The sequence below is a fragment of the Centroberyx gerrardi genome, chromosome 3 (assembly GCF_048128805.1).
Source record: "Centroberyx gerrardi isolate f3 chromosome 3, fCenGer3.hap1.cur.20231027, whole genome shotgun sequence".
NCBI classification, from domain to species: Eukaryota; Metazoa; Chordata; class Actinopteri; order Beryciformes; family Berycidae; genus Centroberyx; species Centroberyx gerrardi.
Window position 1 is genome coordinate 23676926 of NC_135999.1, and position 23874 is coordinate 23700799.

Sequence of the window (23874 nt, forward strand, 5' to 3'; positions counted from 1 at the left end):
AGTACTACACAACGCACATCTTAGTTGGGCTGACACGCATCACTTCCTTCAGCTTTGAGAAGTGAGATGGGAGAGATGTCTGAGCTGGGTCGCAACTCCCTGCTCACCTTCGTGGTGGCTGTCGGTAAGCTCTACATTTTGCTACGCTTTAAATGATCATTGAGAAAATATGAATCTGCAAATGGAAATAATCAGGTGTGATTTATCTCTATGGGGAAAAAGGTGAGGGTGAGCTTGGGGCTAAAGGCCTTGGGAAATGTTCCTAACTGTCACAGCATGAAGGAGAAATAACCTATTTTTTGAAAACTGAAGAAACTTAAGACATGTTGCAATGATGCAACGCCTATTTAAGTAGGTTCATTTTGTACTGTTTGTGCTACGTTTGCAGTTTCAACTCTCAGTTTCAACCTTCAGAAACTGTCTGTCTTGCTGTAGCAGCATAAGGAACCAATTCCACCACAACCTCATGCCAGGCCCGACCGCCGACTAGAAACCATTTCTACTCAGCCGGTTAGAGGCTGCATGCAGAGACTTGCACAATATTCTCTCTTACTTAATGCATTTCATAATCAAAGGGAACTCTTTATCTACAAAAACTAATACTCATCCATTAGATAATTTCATGGTAATACATGTCTTGTTTCAAAAATAGCAATAAATGCACTTTTTTTTACAAAAGTAATTCTCTATTGTCATATGGTACCACTAAGTTAAGCTGACAAGTCTTATAGCAAATACTTTATAATGTACTTTATAATCATTTTTAGGCTGTGTGAAAAATATGAGAAAGTTATCCTAGCATTAAACATATCACTCCAGAAATTACAGAAGCAGGTTTGATTCATTTAAATTATTTGGAGAGCTGGTGCATCAGAGCTGTTTGAATTAAAAGGCTAAATGAACCACATTTTCTAAACGATGGTCCTTAAACATCCCACCTTAGAAGTCTTACTGAGATGCATAGAGGGGACCAGATATCAGCTTTGTGGGAAATACGGCAGAAATTTTAAATGGAAAATATTGCACAGCTTACTTAACATACAAAATGTTGAACAAATATTTGCCAGTGATGCGGTTAGGCTCAAATGAAACAAGGTTGTATACTTTTGCACATTAGATTTATTTATTTTTTTCTTGAATTTTATACCTTTGCATATATTTCTAGACTTTTCTTTTCACATTGATTTCATTGACAATGAACCATGCACATCTCAAAAAGCATCCCAAATAATTGCATTTTTTTAATTATCTTGTAGCACAATGTGTAGAACAACAAAACATGCAAAAAGCAACTGTAGTGTTGCTGACTCACCTTTAAAAGTTATTTCTACAATAGCCAAGTTACTTTAAGATTTAAATTTTAAATTAGATGCGAGGATGCCACCTGATTATATTAAGACAATACAAAAGTCAATAAAATTTGTGGTCATTTCTTTTTGTAAATTGCAGCCATCTCTGTTTCTTTGGCATTCAACATTGATATGGCAAATCACAGCATGTATACTGGGAAAAAGGACTTCTTTGGATACAAAGTTCTTCAGTTCATGTCTGGCCAGAACAAAGGGTAAGTATTGGTGCGCCGCTGACATTTACTGCTGCTACAGCACCAAAATCCTCCTTTATTACTTAATAACTTCAACTGTAGACTTTGGTTATTGAAGTAATTAAGTTTAATATCAAAGGATCAATTTGGAGCTCAACTTTCCTTTTCTATCCAACTCCAAATTTGGTGACCTGCAAGTTATCAAGGTGGAAGAGAATTCTGATTTACTTCTATCTACTACTATCAGCCGTTCCTGTGAAGAGCGGAAAACGTGACTCATGCTTTATCACATTACATCAATTGCATCCTGTGCGTAAAATAGGTCACTTTGCAATCACAAAGCAAGCATTGTCAAGTCCTTATCAAAAGAGAAAAATGCATTTTCTTTTGGCTATGATCTCAAATGTACAACTCATGTCAAGCCTGGTCAGTATAACAAATGCCAGTACTACTATTATAGTTTAGCCTACATGCCTAATACCCAGAATACCACTTGTCCACCTCATCCACAGGGTGTTGGTCACTGCTCCACTGCAGCAAAATGGATCTGGGAAAATCTGCAGATATGAAAGCGAAGAATCCTACGATTGCTTCACCCCTCCAGGTAGATAAATGTGATTTGTGAAGTAAATATTATAAGTTGTGAAAAATAAGAAAAAGAAAAGTTTCCAACAATATAGAAATATGAAATACTATAAAATCAGACAATGTTTATTTTGTGTATGTACGGTACTAATGTTGTGCTACTGTCATAGCCCTTTCCCTCGCAAACACAACGATCCCGCTCAAGCACTTTGGACTGTCGATAGCTGAAGACTCGACTCACTCCCAATTCACCGTAAGGAAAACAATAAGCTGAATCTATTTCCCGGAACAGAAAACACAGTTCCTCCGTGACATTTTGATGATCTGCGAGAAACAAATCAGTCTGATCTGATGAGTCAAAATTCACTTGTCTCCTTTATCTTCTACTTTAGGTCTGCAGCCCAAGTATAGTCCATGAATGTAATGAAAACTCCTATCTGAACAGCGTGTGCTACCAGTTCAACGATCAGCTTCAGCCCGTCTCAAACTTCACACCTGGCTTCCAAGGTGAGATGTTCAGAGAGTGATGCAAGTTTCTGACACCTTGCTAGATGTCTTTATATCTTTGTTGCAATAAAACATGATTCTCAATTAGAGCTGGGTGATAAAGTTGAAATCAATATCATGAGGATTATTTTCACAATATGCCTCACTTATGCAGAATCGCATGTTAAATAATCAAATTTAATGTTCATCCCATTGAACCGAATGGTAATGTTAGGTGTCAATCAAAACAGACATTTTCAAATAATATTCTTCACTCTCAAAAAGATATCTTGATTGAGTTACCGCATTTTACATGTTTCAAATAAAAAAATATACAGCTTGGCAAACTGAAAAGACGTTTCACCAAGCTGTATATTTTTTATTTGAAACGTAAAATAAATCGTAAAAATATATTTTTGAGTGTGGATTTCCCTTTTTTGGTTCTTGAATGAAGCCTATTTGACATCAACGCACCAGAGAACAATATTTTATGTCTGTTTTCTTACCCAGCAAATAATAGTCATTGAATAATCAGTCATTCAAATAATGGTCCTTAAAATGTTTCACACCTCATTTTTTAAATAATTGTTATCATCAAATTGGACAGCAGAATTGTGCGTCACTATCCCAAAATCGCCGCAATCATCACGATATGATTCCACTGAAAGACGATAATATTGAATTATCGCCCGGTCCTATCTCAAAGCCATCATAACTAAATATTCTTTTCTAACTTTCACTCTGTTTTGTTTTTGTTCAGCATGTACAAAGAAAATGGTGGACCTCGCCTTCCTATTTGACGGATCAGAAAGTATGACTACAGCCGAATTTGAAAAAAACAAAGATTTCATAATAGACATAATGGAAAAAATGAAGAACTCATCAATCAAGGTCATTACACTGCTGCAACATTAAAGGATTCACACTATGTATGTGTATTTGGTACAATTCTAGCTAAGCCGCTGTGTCGTTTCCCTTTTCAGTTTGCTGCAGCTCAGTTCTCCTCAGATCCCCGGAAAGTTTTTGACTTCAATGACTATCAGAAGGGGACAGCTTCGGATGACCTTAAGAGAGAAGTGCATATGAAGCAGCTCACCAACACACACAAGGCTCTGAGATACATGCTGTGAGTAAAGGAAAAAACATTTGGCATCTGTTCTTTCAAACACTGCTCTTAAAGATTTCTCAGATTCTTGAGACATAGGTCTACAGTTGATGTTGAGGGAAAAATCGAATCCAAAACAACTATTGGTGACGTACCGTGAATTTCTTGGCCCATTTTGTTGTTTGGTAGCCCAGTTCCAGACTCCTGAATCGAATCCCGCCCACTCTTGAGATTTTGTTGCGCGATTCAGAGTCTGGTGTTGCGCTAGTGAACGGCTTGTTCTCGCTCAGAGAAACAATCGAGCCAATCAGCGCGAATGTGGGCGGGACTAAAGTTTGAACTGTTCGTGCAACGTTTCGGCCAATAATATTTGTTGACATCACCCCCTTAATAAACACTGTATTTGCAAAGATTATATTTTTGCTAAAAATGACCGACATTCTTGGTGAAGCTAGTAAATACGCCCAGCATCAGTGTCACTGAAAATAATGTCAGAGCGGCCGGATACGTCAGTCACTAGTGATTGGTTCGGGGAAAATCAACCCCAACACACAAGATAAAGGCTAACTTGCGAGGCAATCTTTGAATAGGCCTAATGGAGTGGTAACAAAATGGCCATTCAGTTTGAATATCAGGCTAGTTGTTTGATGGTATATTTTGAATATTTCTGCAGATAACTGGGCAAACCTAGATCCTAGATGATGTGATGTCACATTGAGATATTTCCAGTGCAGTTACAATGGAGTTTGATGACAGAAAATGTTAAATTTTTCTAAAACATCAACATTAAACGTCAGGTTTTGGTGTCAGTCCCTCAGAATCAAAGGGCAAAGGCTTCTATCCAGAATCACCATTTTACACCGACATTCAACAATCACACAGGGATAAACCTACTATAGAAGAGGCAGAGAGACCAATTTCTATAGCAGCCTCAATAGACCAGAATGCACTGCAGCCACAAGACATGTCATGCTTTGAGTAAGAGGAATGCCGGCATTCTGGGAAATGTAGGAAATCACTAACTGAAGTAGAAGTAGACGAGGCAGGTTGTGGCAAAGTGGCTACAAGAAAAAAGAACATTATAGCATGTGATCACAAAATAACTCCTGGAATGAACTGAACATCACAGGTTGACAATGTATAACAGTGTAAGAGTACCAGAGGGTGGAGTTTTCCCTTAATCACCGTCTTGTTGGTTGGAGTAATGAAGCTGATTAAGTTATAAATGAAATGAATTAAGTTTTGACGAATCTGAATACGACAGATGCTATTTGTGCATTTGTTTCAGGAAGAACATCTTTGAAAACCAGATGGCTGGTGCCTCTCCTGATGCAACTAAAGTTCTGGTAATAATCACAGATGGGGATCCCAGTGATAGAGACAACAAGACCGACAGGATTATCAAGAAGTACGACGACAAAAACATCATTCGATTTGTCATTGGGGTAAGTCCTGATGTTGGAGAAAATGTTGCACTATACTGTCTGATTTTAAAGATCATCCTTTTACTACTTTAAATTTCAGACTGAAGTTAAATGAATGAAAAAGCAACCTACGATGCTGCAGTTTTTCCACTGGTCTAAACAATCATGAGAGATTGTCACCACAAAACCAAAAGGGTCAAAGTGTGGCTCTGTTTTAGAGTTAAGCTGCTGGTGTCTGATAATAAACTACAATAAAAATTAGCATAAAATAAGCTAAAAACATAGTATTGATTCCAACTTTGAGTCCAAAATTGTTCAGTACTGTTGCCTTTGGATGTTGTGTATCTTGCTGCCATCAGACTTGAGGTGCTTCATGATCTCAAAAAAACATTTTGTTTTCAGGTCAAAAACGTTAAACTGGATAAACTTCGGCTCATTGCTTCTGAGCCGAAAGACAACAATACTTTTAAAATCCAGAACTACAACGGACTCACGGGAATCCTGGAAAACTTTGAAAAAAAGATCTTTAAAATAGAAGGTGATTTTTCCCTCTGTAAACATGAATGTTGCTAAAAAAAAAAGAAAGCCTCATATTATTTTCCCAGTATGCCCCTGCATTAGTAACATGTATTGTTGTGTGTTTAGGCTCCACAGGGGCTCGGGCTGTAAACCTGACCAATGAAATGTCTCAGAGTGGATTCAGTGCCGTCTACCACAAGGTAATGACCTCAAGGCAAAGTTTAAACACATTAAAAAGCTACACCTTTTACACATAACGATATAATCCATCATTACACAGCATCTGATGTAACTGTCCCTTGTGCTATTACACTAAATGGTGAGAGCCTATGTACTTTAATATCCCCAGATGGGAAATTCATTAAAAAGATGGACATCCACATGAAAGAGAACACAATATAAGACAACAGTTTCAGAAAATATATGAGTTAATTAGGCTGCGTTCAAACCCCTGCTGGCCTTTTCTGCTCTACTTAAAAAGTCTTATTGCTGAGAGAACAAACAACTTTTATATCTTGTCATCCTAATGTTGTGTTGCTAAATTTTGTGGCTTGACAGATTGCGCAAGTAAACATGATGCTGGCACTCCTTGGCCTAGTAATGAGTGACAAGTTGCATCATTTCTCTAGTTCGACCATTGGTGTCTGAAATTAAACACTTTGACCTTTCATTATAGCGCCCCCATTAAGTCAATCTAATTCTAGTCTTAATTTGTAAGGAGGATAGCGAGATTTATGTAGCAAGTTTCGTGTCACCCACATTCAGCTAATTAGGGATTTTTTTTTATTTTGTGAACTGCTACAGCGGTGTAGCAGTTACAGCCTTTCAAAGTTTGGAATTTTGACCTTTAATTATAGCGCCCCCATCAGGACAATCAGTGTAATTTTCGAAAATGCCAAAATGTGACATCTCGTAATTAAAATAGAAATTAGACCTTTGGTGTTTGAGATATCATGTTTGATTAAAAAAAAATTGACCTTTGTTCATAGAGACTCCATTAGGCCAATCTGTGTACTTTTTAAATGCTTCAAAAGCAGTAGATGATGTTGTGCATGCTAGCAATCATTCAGACATTTCTTTCTCTCTGTCACGCACAATATATCGGATGTTGCAGATTAGATTTTGACAAAACTCGGTGGAATGATGCGGCTCCTTTTTGGGATTTTCAAAATTGCACTGCTTGGCCTAAGAGGGGCACCGCAACATTTAATTGTCTACGTCTCGCACAGTATCTTGGATGCCACTGATCGCATTTTGACAAAACATAGTGGAATGATGTGTCTCATTGCTGCGTTCAGCCATCTTCAAAATTGCACTGAGGGAGTTTAATTGTCTGTGCGTCACACACAATATCTTGGACGCTCGTGAATGCATACAATCAAGAAACATGAGGGAACACATTTCTACTTACTGCCCCACTTTTGCATCATTTGTTGGGGACGACATGTTTACTGTTTACTTGTTCTCCTTCATTTTTGGAACTCTATGAACTGATTTATTCTAAACCAAGTTCAATTTCATTTATATATACAGCCCTTTATCACAAGCATGTCGCAAAGGACTTTACAGAGAAAGAGCCTAACTATATAGATCTAACTGATCAACAAACATTATCATCATGGTCATTGCAGAACACAGAATGATGTAAGACAAACACAAGAAAGCAGAACAAAGCACGAGACACACAATAGCAACCAACCACACAACAAGAGCTGACCAGGGTGTTTGCTGTGTTGACAGCAGCAGGTCGGATTCGGCAGTTGCTCTGCAGTCTCTAACATGACACCTCTCCTCTACACCAACGCTCTGCACTGATCAGACCTGCTGATCTAAAATGTAAGCATGTCTCTCAACAGGATACCTTGGTTCTGGGTTCAGTGGGGTCAAACACGTGGCGCGGGTCTCTCTATGAGCACCATGTCCCACCTTCAGCAGGACGGCAAATTCAGGATCCAAACATGGAGGAAGACTCTTACATGGGTAATCAACATTAACAAAATCAAATCTCTTTCCTTACTATTTTCTTATTAAAGGGATTTGAAAGCCTCTATCAGTGTTCATTCTAAACGATGGATCAAAACTAGTCACAGTTTAGTAGTATATGTAGCTAACAGAAGTAGGGGATCACAATTCGTGTGTGTATGTATTGTCGTACCCAATTCATCCACTTCACCCAAGTCATATTCACATGCTACATTGCTTTTCTTGAAAATGAAACAGAGTAAAAACTGCACATATTGTAGGTTTAGAGGTGTGATAAAGGAGCACAGGCGGAAGTTTGACACCTCCATCTGTGCATTAAAGCTTCTTTGATTTGAGTGAGGTTTCTGTGCAGACTGTATACCATCTGAGACTGATTTTGTCAATGCAGGATACTCACTTTCTGCCGGAGAGAAGAATAACGTGCCTCTGTATTTCACTGGCGCACCGAGATTCCAGCACACAGGACAGGTGGTACTTTTCACACAAGTGAGCAACAACTGGACTGCAGTAGAAAGAGTCAATGGGGAACAGGTTGGTAACTGTCTTGAGGATTTTTTTTTAAATGATCTATTCTAAGTAATTCAGTAGTAAAGCGCACACCCATAAAAAGTTGCAAACCATCGGTCAGATTAAATAGATATATGACGGTTGCACACTTCTCTCCATACAAGATATTTATTTTACATCACCAACATTCTTCGGCAGTATCAAACATGTTGGTGATGTTAAAGTGTGCAACCTTCATATTATCTATTTACTCTTAATTATCTATTCTATCATCTATTTTCTAAACAGAAAAATAATTCAAAATTGTTGTGTAGCAGTTTTAAACGTCAATATATCACTGTCAAGTTAATTGTGGTACGTTGGTAAATTACAGTAAACAAATGAGACCATAATCGAGGCGATTGGCAGCCTCTATCTTATGCCAGTTGTATTGTCATTGCTAGTGTTTTTCAAAACACATACCCCAGTTGCGCTGGAAGAACAGCTCACTGTTTTGTGCTGTAAAGTAATCCAGCAGATTTCTCACAAAATCTGATTCAGTGGCACACAATGTAAAATGCAGTGTAGAGGCCAGGAGAGGCTGCCAATCTTCTCAACTCCAATCTTGTTTATTTACGGTAATTAATGTTTCAAAATTAATGTGGTAAAGATTTATTAATGTCAAAATGCTACATGTAGCACCTTTAATGAAAAGAAATCCATGGGGCTCTTATGTGCAAAAAAAAACAGTTATTGTTTGCTACAGAGAGGAAACCACAGTACTTCCTTGCTTTATACTCGGGCACCTGCTTGCACCCATTTGAGTCATCGGCACAGCCGGTTTTAAAGACAAGAAAACCAAGGCAATCTTTTATGCAGAAAAGCTTATTGATATCGCTTTTTTCCCAAGGAATTTCAAAAACAGTTAAGGCTGAATAAAGCAAGTGCTCTCTGGTATCCTGCCTCAACTTGCAAGGCTCTAAATCCTCATTTGTATCCAACAAATTTTCAGATTGGTTCCTACTTCGGGGCAGAGCTGTGCACAGTGGATGTGGACTCAGACAGCAACACAGATTTCCTACTGGTGGGCACACCGCTGTTTCACCAGCCTCAGGAGAGGAGAGAAGGACAGATCTCCGTCTACGCTCTGACGCATGAGGTGGGCTTTGATAAGGGCCAACAGATTCAGCATGAGTTTACAGAGAGCTAATTATGTTATGCCTTCATTAACCATCTTCATTAACTGATCTTCTCATTTCCCACAGCTGGAACTGAAAAGTGTGATGACGGTGTCTGTGGCGTCTCGGGGCAGATTCGGCACCACCATCTCCTCTCTTGCGGATCTGAATGGAGATGGTCTCCGAGACGTAGCCGTCGGAGCTCCACTTGAGGATAACAACAGGGGGGCTGTGTACATCTACCTCGGTGACAAACTCAGAGGCATACGCAACACTTTCAGCCAGGTGAGAAAAGTCAAAGGACCATGTAGGCTCTATTTATGGCAGTGAAAAAAGTGGCTTTTCACTCCTGGGCTCAAGCAGAGCTCTAGCTTAAGAAAGCAGCAGCAGCTGGGTGGTCGACTGGTTACAGAGACGGTCCTGTACCTGTAAAAGGTTGCAGGTTTAATCCCCCATCACCCCGAGTGTCTGTCCTGCTGAAGTGTCCTTGAGCAAGTCACTAAATCCCTGCTGCTGACCCCATGTTTTAACCTCCCTCTGGAGGGGGGCAGGCAAAAATCTATAAGGTTAGACAAATGTACTGTATATTGGTTTGCCAAAATATCAGAACGATATTGGCCTTTTAATGAAAATCAGAAATTGGCAAGTCAGTGTCGTTCTCCGCCGATTTGAAATAATTTCATTAGAATTGGTTTCAGAAAAAGACCCAACGTTTTAGGGGTCTTGTTTTTCGAAGTTACAAATATACGAATGTACATAATTAATACACAAAGATTAATATTTTTTGTTATACACATCCATTGTAAACTTGGTTATGTTTTTACTACTTGTTTGCTATTGTGTCTTGTCCCCCTCCTTTCCCCTGACAATTGGGTACATCTGTCTTTGTCATATGAGAATTCTACAGGTCAACATGTAGATCCTGGTATATTTCCCCCTGCCTTATGTTATGAATATGATTAAACTAGTAAGTTATAATGTAAAGGGAATGAAAAGCCCAATTAAGAGGTCCAAAATTCTAACAGAGTTAAAACATGTACAGTGTCAGATAGCCACAGGAAACTCATCTATCTGACAGAGCACAATAAACTTAAAAGGTCTTGGGTAAACCAAGTCAGGAAGGAAATGCGGTGTGGCTATTTTGATCAATAGAACGACTCAGTTCTCAATTACATCACAATACACAGATAAAGAGGGAAGATATATTCTTATTAATGGTACGCTTGAAGGCACAAATATCTCCTTAATGAATGTCTATGCTCCCAGTGAGAGCAATCCCCAATTTATTGAAACCATTTTTAAAATAATTCTAGACGGAGCTACAGGCATATTGCTAATGGGAGGTGACTTTATCTGTGTACTGTCACACACCCTGGATAAAAACCCTATCAAATCTGGTCCACTTTCCAAAATGAGCAAGACGCTTCAAAACAGTTGCTTAGAAGCGGGAATGATAGATATCTGGAGATATTTGCATCCGGGGCAGAAAGACTTCACTTTCTACTCCAATCCTCATGACACTTATTCCCGAATAGACTTTTTCTTCACCTTTAAAGTAGAGGCCTATATGATATCCAAATGTGAAATATTACCTATCACACAGTCTGACCATTCACCTCAATGGGCCCTAGGCAGAGATAACTTCTCCAAATGGAGATGGAGACTAAATACAGGATTACTTAGTGATAAGGAATTCATAGCTTTTATTGAATCTGAAATTAAATTATATGTGGAAACAAATGCCTCGCCTGAAATAAACTCTGTGACTCTCTGGGAGTGTGCCAAAGCATATCTAAGAGGCCGTATTATTGCTTACGCCTCAGCTAAAAAGAAAAAAAGAAAGCCATAGATATGCTCTTGAACATAGACTGAAAGAACTAGAACAACAACACAAAAGTCAGCAGACGGCAGAGATTTTAAAGGACCTCAAAGCTACTAGGAATGATCTCAACAGGTTACTGGCAGAAAAGCTCGAACATAATCTACGCTACCTCAAGCAGAAGTCCTATGAACATGGAAATCGGGCAGGCAGATTATTATTTTAGCATCTGAAAAAACAACAAGCTCAATCCAGTATACAAAAAATAAAATTACCCACTGAAAATACTTACAAGGCAACACCAAAAGCAATCTGTGAAGCATTTGCTGAGTTTTATAGAACTCTCTATACAAAGGGAGACACTTGTAGTAACTCAGATGGAATAAAACAATTTCTGATACAAGCTAAACTTCCCACTATTTCACTAGAAGCAGTAGAGAACCTAGAAGCACCTATCACAATAGAAGAAGTTATAGACACAATTAGAAATTTATCAAATAACAAAAGTCCAGGACCATATGGCTTTTGCAACGAGTTTTATAAACAGTTTATCAAGCTTATATCTCCACTGCTAGCTGCCTACGACTACTCTTTTGAGGAAAAAATATTGCCCTCCACATGGGGGGACGCAACGATAGCAGTCATTCATAAGGATGGAAAAGACCCCACTCAGTGTGGATCATACAGACCCATATCAATTTTGAACTGCGATTACCGAACATTAACAACTATCCTGTCACATAGGCTAAAGAAAGTTATCGGCTCCATCATTCACTCAGATCAGACAGGATTTGTGAAAGGTAGATTCTCCAGTAACAACCTCAGGAGACTTCTTAATATAATGGCACACTCTCAGAGAACGACAGATGAATCAATAGTCCTCTCCCTTGATGTCGAAAAGGCATTTGACCGAGTATCTTGGGAATTCCTTTTTCAGTCGCTGGTACAGTTTGGATTTGGCCCTAACTTCATCAATTGGGTCAAAATACTGTATTCCAACCCTAAGGCAGCAGTGTGTGTAAATGGTGTTACTTCAGACTCTTTTATTCTAGAACGTGGAACAAGACAAGGCTGCAGCCTCTCACCTTTACTATTTAATCTATGCATTGAACCATTGGCACAATTGATAAGGGAAGATAAATGCATAAAAGGTATTGAAATTGGAGGAGAGGAACACAAAATCTCGATGTACGCAGATGATGTGCTCCTCTACTTAACAGAGCCTCATATATCAGTCCCCCACCTTATGAAAATGGTGAAAGAATATGGATACTATTCGGGATATAAGGTTATTGTGGATAAAACAGAAGCTATGGTGATAGGAGGCATTGTTTCCCAACACACTAAGGATACCCTAACCCTTAAATGGCCTATTACTGGTATTAAATACTTGGGTATTTTTATCCCTCCCCAGTTAGATAAATTGTTTGAGGCCAATTATAAGAAACTTTTAGATAGAATCAAGGTAGATTTGGACAGATGGAATATCCTACCCCTCTCTTTGATGGGTAGGGTGGAGACAGTGAGGATGAATATTTTACCGAGACTTCTTTACCCTTTCCAAATGCTACCTATACATATTCCCAACCATATTTTTGATTCACTAAATAAGATGACTTCACGTTTTATTTGGCAAGGGAAACGCCCAAGAATACATTACAAAACATTGCTGCTCCCTAAAAGATGTGGTGGATTAGCTGTTCCCAATTTCAAACTCTATTACTGGGCAGCACAACTCAAATCACTAGTTGTATGGATGACAGACAATTTAAGTACTCGCTGGCTCAATATAGAAAAATCTTTTTGTACCTCGGTACCTTTAACAGCTCTTCCTTTCTCCAATCCGAACTTAAGAGATCCTGATTTTAACAAATGGACTCTACTCACAAAGTGTGGAGAGAAATACAAAAAAAACTTAAAATGTCCACATCAATATCCAGTTTGTCCTCAATCGCTTATTTACATAACTTTCCCCCATCTACACTAGATGTTGGCTAGAAATGGGCCAAATATGGCCTGATGTTTGTCCACCAACACCTTCATGATGGACAAATGATGTCATTAAAGGAGACTATGGATAAATATGCCATTCCTAAAACAGATTTTTACCTGCAGCTTAGACACTTTCTCCAAAAGCATAGCGACTGGAAAACTATCCAAACTCCCAACACCTTAGAAAAGTACTTGATTCAATATCAGGCAAAAACATCGACAGCTACTGGAATTTCATTCCTATACTTCAATCTTACATCACTAGAGGAATATAATTCATTTTATTTAAAAACTAAGTGAGAGACGGAAATCCAAGAGGTCATTTCGGAGAGGGAGGGTTGTTTCTGCCGAGGCACATAAAGTAACCAACTCAAATTCATGGCAAGAATTTAAATGGAAAACTATAACCAGATACTTCAGGACACCATCACTCACTGCCAAATCATCTTAGGTCTTAGCAGCAGAAAAGAGATATACGTGTTACAAATACTGCTTGTAACAGCAGCGAAAGTTATCACACGGAAATGGCTTCAATCTGATCCTCCAACACATGAGCAATGGATATCCAAACTGAAAGAAGTACAAGAAATGGAAAGAATGACTCATAGGTTAAGGTTACAATCTGACAATTTTATTTCTAGATGGGCTTTAGCAGATGACCTGATCCTCTCTAACCTATAAAAATATATCTATTAATAATTTCATGTAAAACCCTACTAGACATATTACCCCCCCCACACACACACACACTTTTTTTTTGTGGTTATCTCATTATTTTTTTATATGGATGTATTTTTGTATGTGAGTCTGTAATGACCTTTTTTTTGTTTTTTTGTTTGTTTGTTTTTCTCACAAATTTAAAAGAAAAAAGATTTGTAAGAATTGGTTTCAGTGTTTTTGAGTTTTAGTGCTACCTGATCTAAAGCCGTTTCAGACGCTGCTAAGAATAAAGTTCTGGGGGAAACACTGAATCATTGTAATTTTTTGGAAATTTTGGCATGAAAACTTATAAATATCAAATATTGGCACAAAATTTTAGATATCTGCAGCTTCAATCCAAAAATATCAGTATTGGTATTCATGGCTTTCAAAAACCCATATCTGTCACAATCACAATACTGCAGCACTTTGTCAAAGTGACACCGGACCGGTGTGCAAACCATGTTTCAACTGTCAAAACTGTTATTCCAGAGAATCATGGGAGGGAAATTACAGCCTGAGCTGCAGTTCTTTGGACAGGCAGTGGATGGAAAAATCGATCTTGACGACGACGGACTCACAGATATTGTGGTCGGATCACATGGAGGGGCTCTTGTCTTGAGGTACGTACAGAGGTGTGACCGAGTCAACTTTGCTCAAGTCAGTCTCAAGTCTTGAGGCACAAGTCTCAAGTCAAGTCCCAAGTCTAAATTTAGAACACCAAGTCAAGTGCAAGTCAAGTCCATGTCATTAAAGTCAAGTCTCAAGTCTAAATGTAGCACATCAAGTCAAGTCAATATGTAGGACTTTTCAATGCAATATCATTTTAAGAGTATAAAGACTTGGTAAGTGCATCAATGAGTTTGATTTCTATAATCAGTTGCAACTTTAATTAATTCAATCATTCCATACAAATTTCGAAAACAGAATCATTCAAAATATTTTCAAGCCATCATCATCAGTACAAGTCAAAATCAAGTCCCAAGTCACCAGAACCCAAGTCATGTCTCAAGTATTCTCTTTATGCATCAAGTCAAGTCTCAAACAATTCAAATTGTGACTCGAGTCCCCACCTCTGGGTATGTATATTCTATGTATGTATGTTGGTATGCAGCTAGTATGAGACAAATACAATTTCTAGGTGATGAAAACAACAACACAGATACTGCTTTGTCCTGTCAAAATAAAAAAGAATATATTCTCTGTCCTTTCCAATAATTTTCACCCTTCCTTCATGTAGAGCTGCAATGATTAATCGATTAGTTGTCAACTTTTAAATTAATTGCCAACTATTTTGATAATCGATTAATCGGTTTGAGTAATTTTTTAAGAAAAATAAGTCAAAATTCTCTGATTCCAGCTTCTTAAATGTGAATATTTTCTGGTTTCTTTACTCCTCTATGACAGTAAACTGAATATCTTTGGGTTGTGGACAAAACAAGACATTTGAGGACGTCATCTTGGGCTTTGGGAAACACTGATCGACATTTTTCACCATTTTCTGACATTTTATAGACCAAACAACTAATTGATTAATCGAGAAAATAATCGACAGATTAATCGACAATGAAAATAATCGTTAGTTGCAGCCCTACCTTCATGCATCAGTACAACCGGACAGCAAAGAGCACCGCGGCACAAGGTCTAACTATCAACCACTTTCGCCTTCCAGGTCCAAGCCTGTCTTTAACGTCTCGGCTCATCTGCGGTTTGAACCCGCAGAGATAAGCACTGATAAAATCGACTGCCTGGGAAACACAGATACTGCTCTGCCTATGGTTATCTTAACAGCCTGCTTCGACATGGCAGAGACGACCCAGAGCAAAGCAGGTAGGAACTCGGCTAAGTGATGCGATTCAGAGTTCACACCGCCATTTCTGGCCAAATGAAAGATCTCGTATTCCTTTTCAGGGGTGCCGAACACCGGACTGAACATCGCCTACACCCTTACTGTGGATCCCATGAGGAAAACGGGTTTTCGAGGTTTCTTCAATGAATCCGTCAAGGGAGCGAAGAATCTTCAGTCTACCGTGGCGCTGAGGAGTAAACAGACCTGCTTCAAACACTCCGTCAGCATGCCGGTACGGGGATTTATCTAGAGGGAAAATCCCTTACACTGTTAGATATCATCAATATGTGATCTTCAGTGCATTCCAGGAGGTATTTTGTGTGTGAAGTTTTGCAATTTACCCTTTTGGCGTATCCACTTTCCCTCAACCTGCCTCACCTACTTCCACTTTACAGTTAGTGATTTCCTATGTTTCCAAGAATGCCTTTTGACTATACAAGGGGGTTCTCTGTGCTGTATAGGTGTAGGTGGAGATAGTACGGAAGAGGATTAGGGCTACATGTGAAAAAATTATTTGAGTTCTGAGTTTAAAGTCAGAATTCTGAGTTTAAAGTCAGTTGTATTCCAGAGTGTATGCTTTGGGACTGTGAGTTAAAGCTCTCCTTTTTGGTATAGACTCATCCAATTTGTTTTTCACTTGAGCAAAATGAGCAAACATACAGACTGTTATCTTTTGATTTGGGATGTTTTTTGGTCCTCATGTTACTGGTTTGGGGCAGAAATGAAAAAGTTACATTGAGTTAATATTTTGTTGTCTTTAAGCGCCGACCTCTATTGAACCTTAAAGCAAAATTCCACTTAGCCACTTAGGCACTTGACCGCCATGAAAACCAGAATATAAACTACTCACCAAGATCGGATGCATAACTTCATGACTGACTTAAATTGAATCTGTCCTAACGCTCTCGCTCATCTCTTAGTACAGGGAATGATCACAGCAACTGATATTAGAATATGGTTTGATGTTGAGGCCAAACTCAACACTCTCAACACTTCTTCAATCTTTTTTTTTTTTTCCCTTGCAGAAATGTGTGAAAAACACATTATCACCCATCAGAATCAAATTAAATTTTTCCCAACCTGAAAGCGAGACTGCCATCCTGAATGTGGACAGTGACAGACAGACTGTTGTTGAGGTACGTACAGCAGCTAAGGCAGCAGAATATAGGCTGACAGATATATGTGCACCAATATTTTAATTTTAATAATAAACAATAGTTGTTTTTTTTTTACAGATGCAGTCTATAAGTATCAGCATGTCACCAACTGAGAACGCAATATCTCAGTTTTAAAAGACGCTTCAAAGATATTCATATTTACACTAATGAAAAGGAACAGAGCTATACGCAGAAGACCAGAATATGATGATGACTTATGTTAATTAACAATATTTAGTGGTGAGATAGCCTGTGAATGCAAATGTTTATAAAAATAACTGTTTGTTGACACAATCACTAAAGAGATATTAGATATTAAGGCTATTAAGGCTCTTAAACTTTATTATTCATTAATCCTTTATGACTTGCTCTGTATTTTTAAATGTGGCATGAACAGAAATGAGAAATTTGTTTTACAGGTGCCCTTTGAAAAGAACTGTAGAAAGAATGACACCTGCATCGCAGAGCTGGAGGTGGATTTCAACTTCACGTACGTACATCTGACAAATATTCAGAGGTACCGTAACTTTAACATCATAATTATCAACTATATGGACAGATGTAAGGGAACTAGTGTGTTTCTTTTAGCACCTCAACCTTATTGGTGGTGGACCAGGCCTACTTCAGTGTGATTGTAAGTCTGTCCAATCACGGCGACGACTCGTACAACACCAGCCTCACGCTGCACTATCCTCCAGGCCTCTCCTTCTCCATGATGACTCTCAAGAAGGTGACATACACAATACATTGAGAAATGATGTTTCAATGGCCGTTCTGTAGGGGAAAAATGTATTTCATGGTAACAAAATATTAACTTGTGCACACAAAATGCTATTGTCTGTGCACAATATATAAAACATGCCCTCTAGTTGTATAAACAGCATGCAAATAGTGATATGTTATAAAGTCTAAAATATCCCTCAAGCCCACCACAGTAAAGCCCATTAGCCTTCAGTATCCTTGTCAATTGTTTATTACTAACAATGCTTTGCTAAACAACACCTTGCAGCACAAGTGTCAATAGAAAATGCCTTAGTAACTTCTTAACTTAGTATTTTTTTTGCCTGAAGTAAAACTTAATTTAGGAATCTATATCAAAAGCCTGATTCAACTAAATATATCTATATTCCGCAAAATATTGGTCAAATGAAACTAAATAAATCAATACAACCAAGTACATTCAACCAGTTTTGGCTATTGGCTTATGCATTGGTTTGCACAAATTATGAAATTGTGTGTGTACGAGATAATGAAAATGAAGGCATGAATTCACCAAAACAAGAGAACAACATGTATCTTCCAATCAGTCTTTACACCATCTCTGGGCCCCATAATGCTATTTGAAATCACTCTTCTCTCTAAACTTTCCTGGAATTCCCTTGTGTAAAAGTACAGGCACATTTGACTAAGATCTGACCCTGGTTTCTTTCTATCTGTTCACTGTTCATGGTCTCGCTCTGTTTTTTTGTTTTGTTTTACTGAATTCAACAGGCGTCAAGGTCAACGCTGCATACCTGTAACGATCTAGAAGGTGTAATGGACAAAACAACATGCAGCGTCAGCCTCCCCGTCTACCGAAGCAGATCCACCGTGAGTCATGCAGCACAGAAACAGATGATGGAAAGAAGTGGTGTCATAAATTAAAGTTGGAGATGTGACCGAGTGCCCGAGCCTTTGACATTTATAACATTGACGTTTTCAACTTCTCTCACATGGAGTTCTCTGTGCACAGTCTCTTCATGTTTTTCTTTCTGTTTGAATCTAATCTAACATCAATGTCTTTGGCCATTTTTCTCTTAAGGCAACATTTAATACTTTATTCCGCATCACGAACGCCTATGACTGGAAGGACACGATGTCGATGACGATCACTGGACAAAGGTAGAGGCTTCCTCATACGATCTACATCACTCTGACACACAGGACGATTCTTAACATTTCCCCTGCATTATTAACGTGAAAAACGTAAGCAAAATCTTCTTTTCACACTTAATATTTACAATATGGAATGCATTTTGCATCCTCTTTCATTACAGTGATAATGAAAACTCGACCAGAGGTTCCCTGACCAAAAGCATCCATGTTCAATTTCAAATTGACTTGGCAGTAAAACTGTAAGTGGCATTAGTGAAGTGGTATCATGTAAATTAAATACTATTAAAACTGTATTACTTATATTAATGTCTTTGAAATGCTATCAACAGTTCTTTTACCTCACAGATAATTGCAAATGGTGATTGTCCTTTATTCTTTGTAGGAATGAAGACTCCATCACTTATCTGAACTTTACACCGGAGGATAGTGCACCAAAAAGACTAGTGACTATATATGAGGTAAAGTAAATTATGATGGAAAAAGCTTATGTGGAAGAAGTATAAAAACACTACATGCACTGTAAACATTTAATGAAACCAGCACATCCTTAATTGTTAACTTAATGTATGTAGATGTGTTTGTCAATTTAAATTAACATGTCAGTTATCACCTTCATAACTTATAATCACAACTTCACGACTTGTGACTTAAAATTATGAAAGATCACTAAACTGATCATCTATAACACAATAATAAGAAGCACTGTGAGCTTATGGGACTTCCCAGCATGCACAGCATGAGTCAACTCTCCTGAAACCCTTCCTTCTTCCTGTGTGAATAAAGTTACAGGATGGAGACTTGTTTTGCATGTATGTTAGGTGAGTCATAGGTCTATTTCTGATTTAAAAAACAACAACAATTTCCTTGCTGGTGAATTCAACCGAAAAAAATACTTGTAAACATGACTAGTCTAGACTTTTGTTGATTTAACTTACTGTCTTAAATTCACTCAGTGAGTTTAGTGAACATTCAGTGAACATTAGAACATAACATTTACAACATATTCAGTACCATTTCAGTCAACTTGCAATTTCAGAAACCGTTTTAAGTGCCTTAATATTTTTTTGCAGTGTTCTTGAAATGGCTCAAGGTCATTTCAAGGACAAGGCACGCTTGAGAGAAAGGACTGTGCAGCAGCATACGAGGAATTGAAACTCAGCTCCGGTTATAATCTGTTCTCTGTTCTGTCTCTGTGGAAAATCTAGAGGTTAAAAAATTATCTCACACTATCCGTAGGTGAAGAACTTGGGTTTTAAGGCTTTGCCCGTCGTCGTGACCCTGAACATCCCGACTAAACTGAAATACAACTTTGAAATGAAGAACTACCAAGTCTCCGTGCAACAGGTAACATGCTGGCAGAAAACGAAAACGACTTGCATTCACTGCTGCTGTTATATATAAAATTACAAATCCTTGATGCTTCTTTTTTTTTAAAAGAACAAAACTCAATGCAGAGACACCGTCGACTTAAAGTCTGGAGTAAGTAAAACATTCATTATCAAACTATTCAATCCTGAACATGTACTGAAATTACAAATCAAAGCTACATAAAAATAAAATGAACAAATACTGTCTTTGCCTATGTATGTATCTTAAAGTACCTTAAACTATTTTGAGTCACTGGTTTTTACCCTACTGTACCTACCTACCTTGTATGCCATTTTTAATTCATTTTATTAATTGTAAAGCACTTTGAAACTGTTTTTTGAAAAGTGCTCTATAAATAAAGTTTTATTTATTATTATGTTACAGTACTGCGCCTCAGATGAATACGACTGCAAATCCATAACATGTGAGAGTTTCACTCTGGAGAAATATTCAACTGCTTTGTTTATACTGTCTGGGGAAGTCGAATTTAAGGACCTCAAGCAACATGCAAAGGTATGTATCAAGAACACAAAAATCATCAGCAATGGTTCAAAATGCTCTCAAGTTGAAGTGTGGAACATAATGTTGATCGACACGCTCTCACTTCACAGAACGTTGCTTTTCTGAAACGATATACTGGAGATGGAGCAGAGGTTCTGTTTACAAGCTTTATTCAAGTAAGCTACGACAAACAGCGGTATGTTCAGGCGTCTAGTAAAAAAGAGGTAGGTTGAACTCGCTAGACAATAACGCCAAGGGAAAGATTTCTCACTTGTGGTATGTTTTTAAGCATGCTGATGACCCCATTTCATCGTACGGTTGTCTTTATTTACCGCAGAATAAAGATTCCACAAGTTTCCCCCAAGTGCAGGTAACTCCGCTTTATGTAAAGACATGATACACTCAGTCTACACATAGACTCAAATAGTTAAAACTATTTTATCCAGAAGAAATTTAAGATCAGAGCTGAAGAATCACAAGGCCTACTTCTGAAAGTCTCATGTTCTCCCCCAACAGACTGATGTGCGGGTTGAGTTCATAATTTCTCCCGAACAACGGCTGATCATTACGACAGGAGTTGGAGGGGGGCTCCTGCTTTTGATCATCATCTCTGTCATCATGTTTAAGGTGAGTGCTGATTTGCCAATTTCCGAATCGAAGGGTTTCAGTCGAGAACACTACATTTACATTTTGGGGGGACGGGGAGAGGGCGGGGCTGTACCCGATGTTCCTGATTGGCTCAAGATACAACTAATAAGCAGTGGTAGTTCAGAGTAGCACGCTTGTGACCAGAAAGTTGCTGTTTCAAATCCTGGACCAGATGGGAGGGGGAATAGCGAATAAGAAAAGCACCCCCCCCCCCCCCTCATCTCAATAGATAAAGGTTAAAACACTTCCATTATCAAATGGTATGTATGGTAAATGTATGGTAGATCTCAATTTAGAGCTCTTCAAATGTGACCCAACACAGAAAAACAAGGCACCTTTTTGGAGATGTTTTTTGTTGTTTTTCAACGATTATTGATCTTTGCATTCAGTTTTAAAATTGTATATTATGCAACAGAGCAGATAAATCATTTTGCTTGAATTATTAATAATTAAATAAGTCCATTATAAGTGCATTTTGATCATGCCTTTCTGCTATAAAATGTGTCTTCTGTAAAGTCAAATAAGCCTGAATTTGCAGGATTCGGGTCACAAATGTTTCTTCTTGTTGTGTCTGTCCTAAGATGGGCTGCTTCAAGAGGAAAACAGTCCAGTATTACCAAGACCAGGAGGACCAAGCTTCCGATCAACTTGACACCCCGGCCCAGTCCGACCCTGCTATCGCCAGCAGCCAATCACAGACTGACGGCAAGTCTGACGCACCCGCAGAGGCCAAACCGCTGCTCGACGGTGATGACGACAGCGACCGAATCACACCTGGAAATGCAGCGGAGGGATCAGTCAAAACACAATCCGCCCCTGCTCAGACAACAGATCATTACGCCAAGGTGATCTGAGCCACAGTCTCTACTGATGTGAGGGTCACCGTTGGCAGTGAACACAGGCGATACAGACACAAGTAAAAAACGGATGAAACTTTGTTGTTTCTCTAATTATGCTATGGCAATAGTGTTAATGTGTTTGTTGGGAACCCAATATGATTTCTGAAATTTGCAAAGTGTGTCTTGAATTTTTATGTAAAAATAAACACATTAGCCTGAATCACAAAGTGGAACTGCAACAGAGAAGAGCCTCTCATCACCACAAATTGAGACATTGTAGATTCGCCCTAATTGCCCAAATTAAACTCTGGTGTTTAATTTGAGCAATAAGTGACAAATCAAAATTTAAGAGTGAAATACAAAACTGTCTCCTAAACAGCAGTGAGCAGTCCCAACAGAAAAAGCTGGACTCACCAGTGTTAGATCTTTTGTCTCTCTCGTCCCTTTGGTATCCTGTGATATCAAACATCACAGACTGGCCAGGTTGGTAAAAATACACTTGCTGTGTACAGTTTACCTATGTCACGTAACATGATTTTTGATTTGTGAAGTTCAAAGTGTTTTCAGTTACCGCTCGTTGCCATTTGGAGCTGACAACATGTGAAGTTGCCTTGTGCAGCTTTAAACGAGCCAGTGTCAGTTGTTCTTATGGCTTTAATTTAACCGTTATGTTGCTGGAGTGTTGAGTGAACTTCCAAGCCTATTAGTGTTATTTTATACATGTATATTTGCATGGTTATGGTTACTGCTGGATAGTCTTTAACTATTTTCTGATTTCCTGCACAGGCATTTGTAGAGCCTGCAGTGGAAGTTCTCCTTAGCTGATGTTTGTTTTGTTTTTGCCATTATTGTTGTAATTTATGGGAGAACACCGTCGGCATCAGCTAATGCATCTGCACGGGTGAAGAACTCAATCTGTGTCAGTGACAATGTAACCTTAGTGTCAACGAATATGAAATATACTTGTGAACAGCAATACCTGCTGAATTTGCTGTTCGAAAGTACACTACCAATCAAATGTTTGGATACATGCATTTTTCTTTATTTTTACTATTTTTCATATTTTATGGTGGTTGGTTAACACATCAAAACTATGAAATAACACAAATGGAATTATGCAGTGACCAGAAAAGTGTTAAACAAATCAAAACTATCTTATATTTTAGATTCTTTAAAGTAGCCGCCCTTTGCCTTGATGGAAAGGCAAAGGCTTTGGAAAGAAATTCATACATAGGAATCAACTTCACTATTTATATTTGTCTAAGAAACAAATTTCAAGCATTTAAGCAGAAGCCTTTAAATCAAAACGGCTTTAAGATTATGAAAAACATAGTACATTCAATCAGGTGTGTCCAGACTTTTGACTGGTAGTGTAGTTATGGGGTAAATACTGAACATTTGAATCATGTAAAACCTACCAAAAAGGTGCATTTATTTTGTTTACAAGTTCATGTGTTGATTTTTCATGCATCAGTCTTAATTATGTTTAGGTGAAATTACTGTAATTAAACACATACAAGTAGCCTATCTAACAGACGCACATGAGCCATCTGGATAATGGATACGCAGAATAGATAAATTGCTTGTAAATTACTCTTTTAATATTTGGTAATAGTTGCAGCTCGGCTGCCCCTCTGTGTGTACAGTCAAAATAAAACCCATTTCTTTTCATAACTGTGTTGTGTGCATTTATTAATTTAGTTACATAAGAGTGATTCTGCCCACATAAACAGTTGCTCTCTCATTTCAAATATGACTTTTTTTACTGTAAAGTTTGCAATTTGTTCAAATTGAACTATGATTCTGGTTGGAAGGTTA

At 38.2% G+C, this 23874-nt stretch overlaps 2 protein-coding genes across 2 annotated transcripts in view; one reads left to right on the forward strand and one right to left on the reverse strand.

Annotated features, from left to right (window-relative positions):
* Positions 1 to 23724, forward strand: LOC139924843 (integrin alpha-X). Its single transcript, XM_071916035.2, has 31 exons — positions 1 to 124; positions 1450 to 1564; positions 2056 to 2147; positions 2299 to 2381; positions 2521 to 2635; positions 3375 to 3505; positions 3598 to 3740; positions 5008 to 5164; positions 5546 to 5681; positions 5789 to 5862; positions 7519 to 7642; positions 8034 to 8176; positions 9144 to 9290; positions 9397 to 9594; positions 14312 to 14442; positions 15492 to 15649; positions 15731 to 15900; positions 16694 to 16804; positions 17245 to 17315; positions 17414 to 17555; positions 18317 to 18415; positions 18627 to 18706; positions 18862 to 18939; positions 19083 to 19158; positions 19937 to 20044; positions 20138 to 20179; positions 20453 to 20581; positions 20680 to 20793; positions 20907 to 20939; positions 21086 to 21196; positions 21799 to 23724. The coding sequence occupies exons 1-31, from the start codon at positions 67 to 69 to the stop codon at positions 22069 to 22071; spliced, it is 3642 nt and encodes a 1213-aa protein (XP_071772136.2). The 5' UTR covers positions 1 to 66; the 3' UTR covers positions 22072 to 23724.
* The window catches only part of LOC139924867 (uncharacterized), a 143252-nt gene that overhangs the window by 101593 nt on the left and 17785 nt on the right, over positions 1 to 23874 (reverse strand). The gene's annotated exons all lie outside the window — the stretch shown is intronic.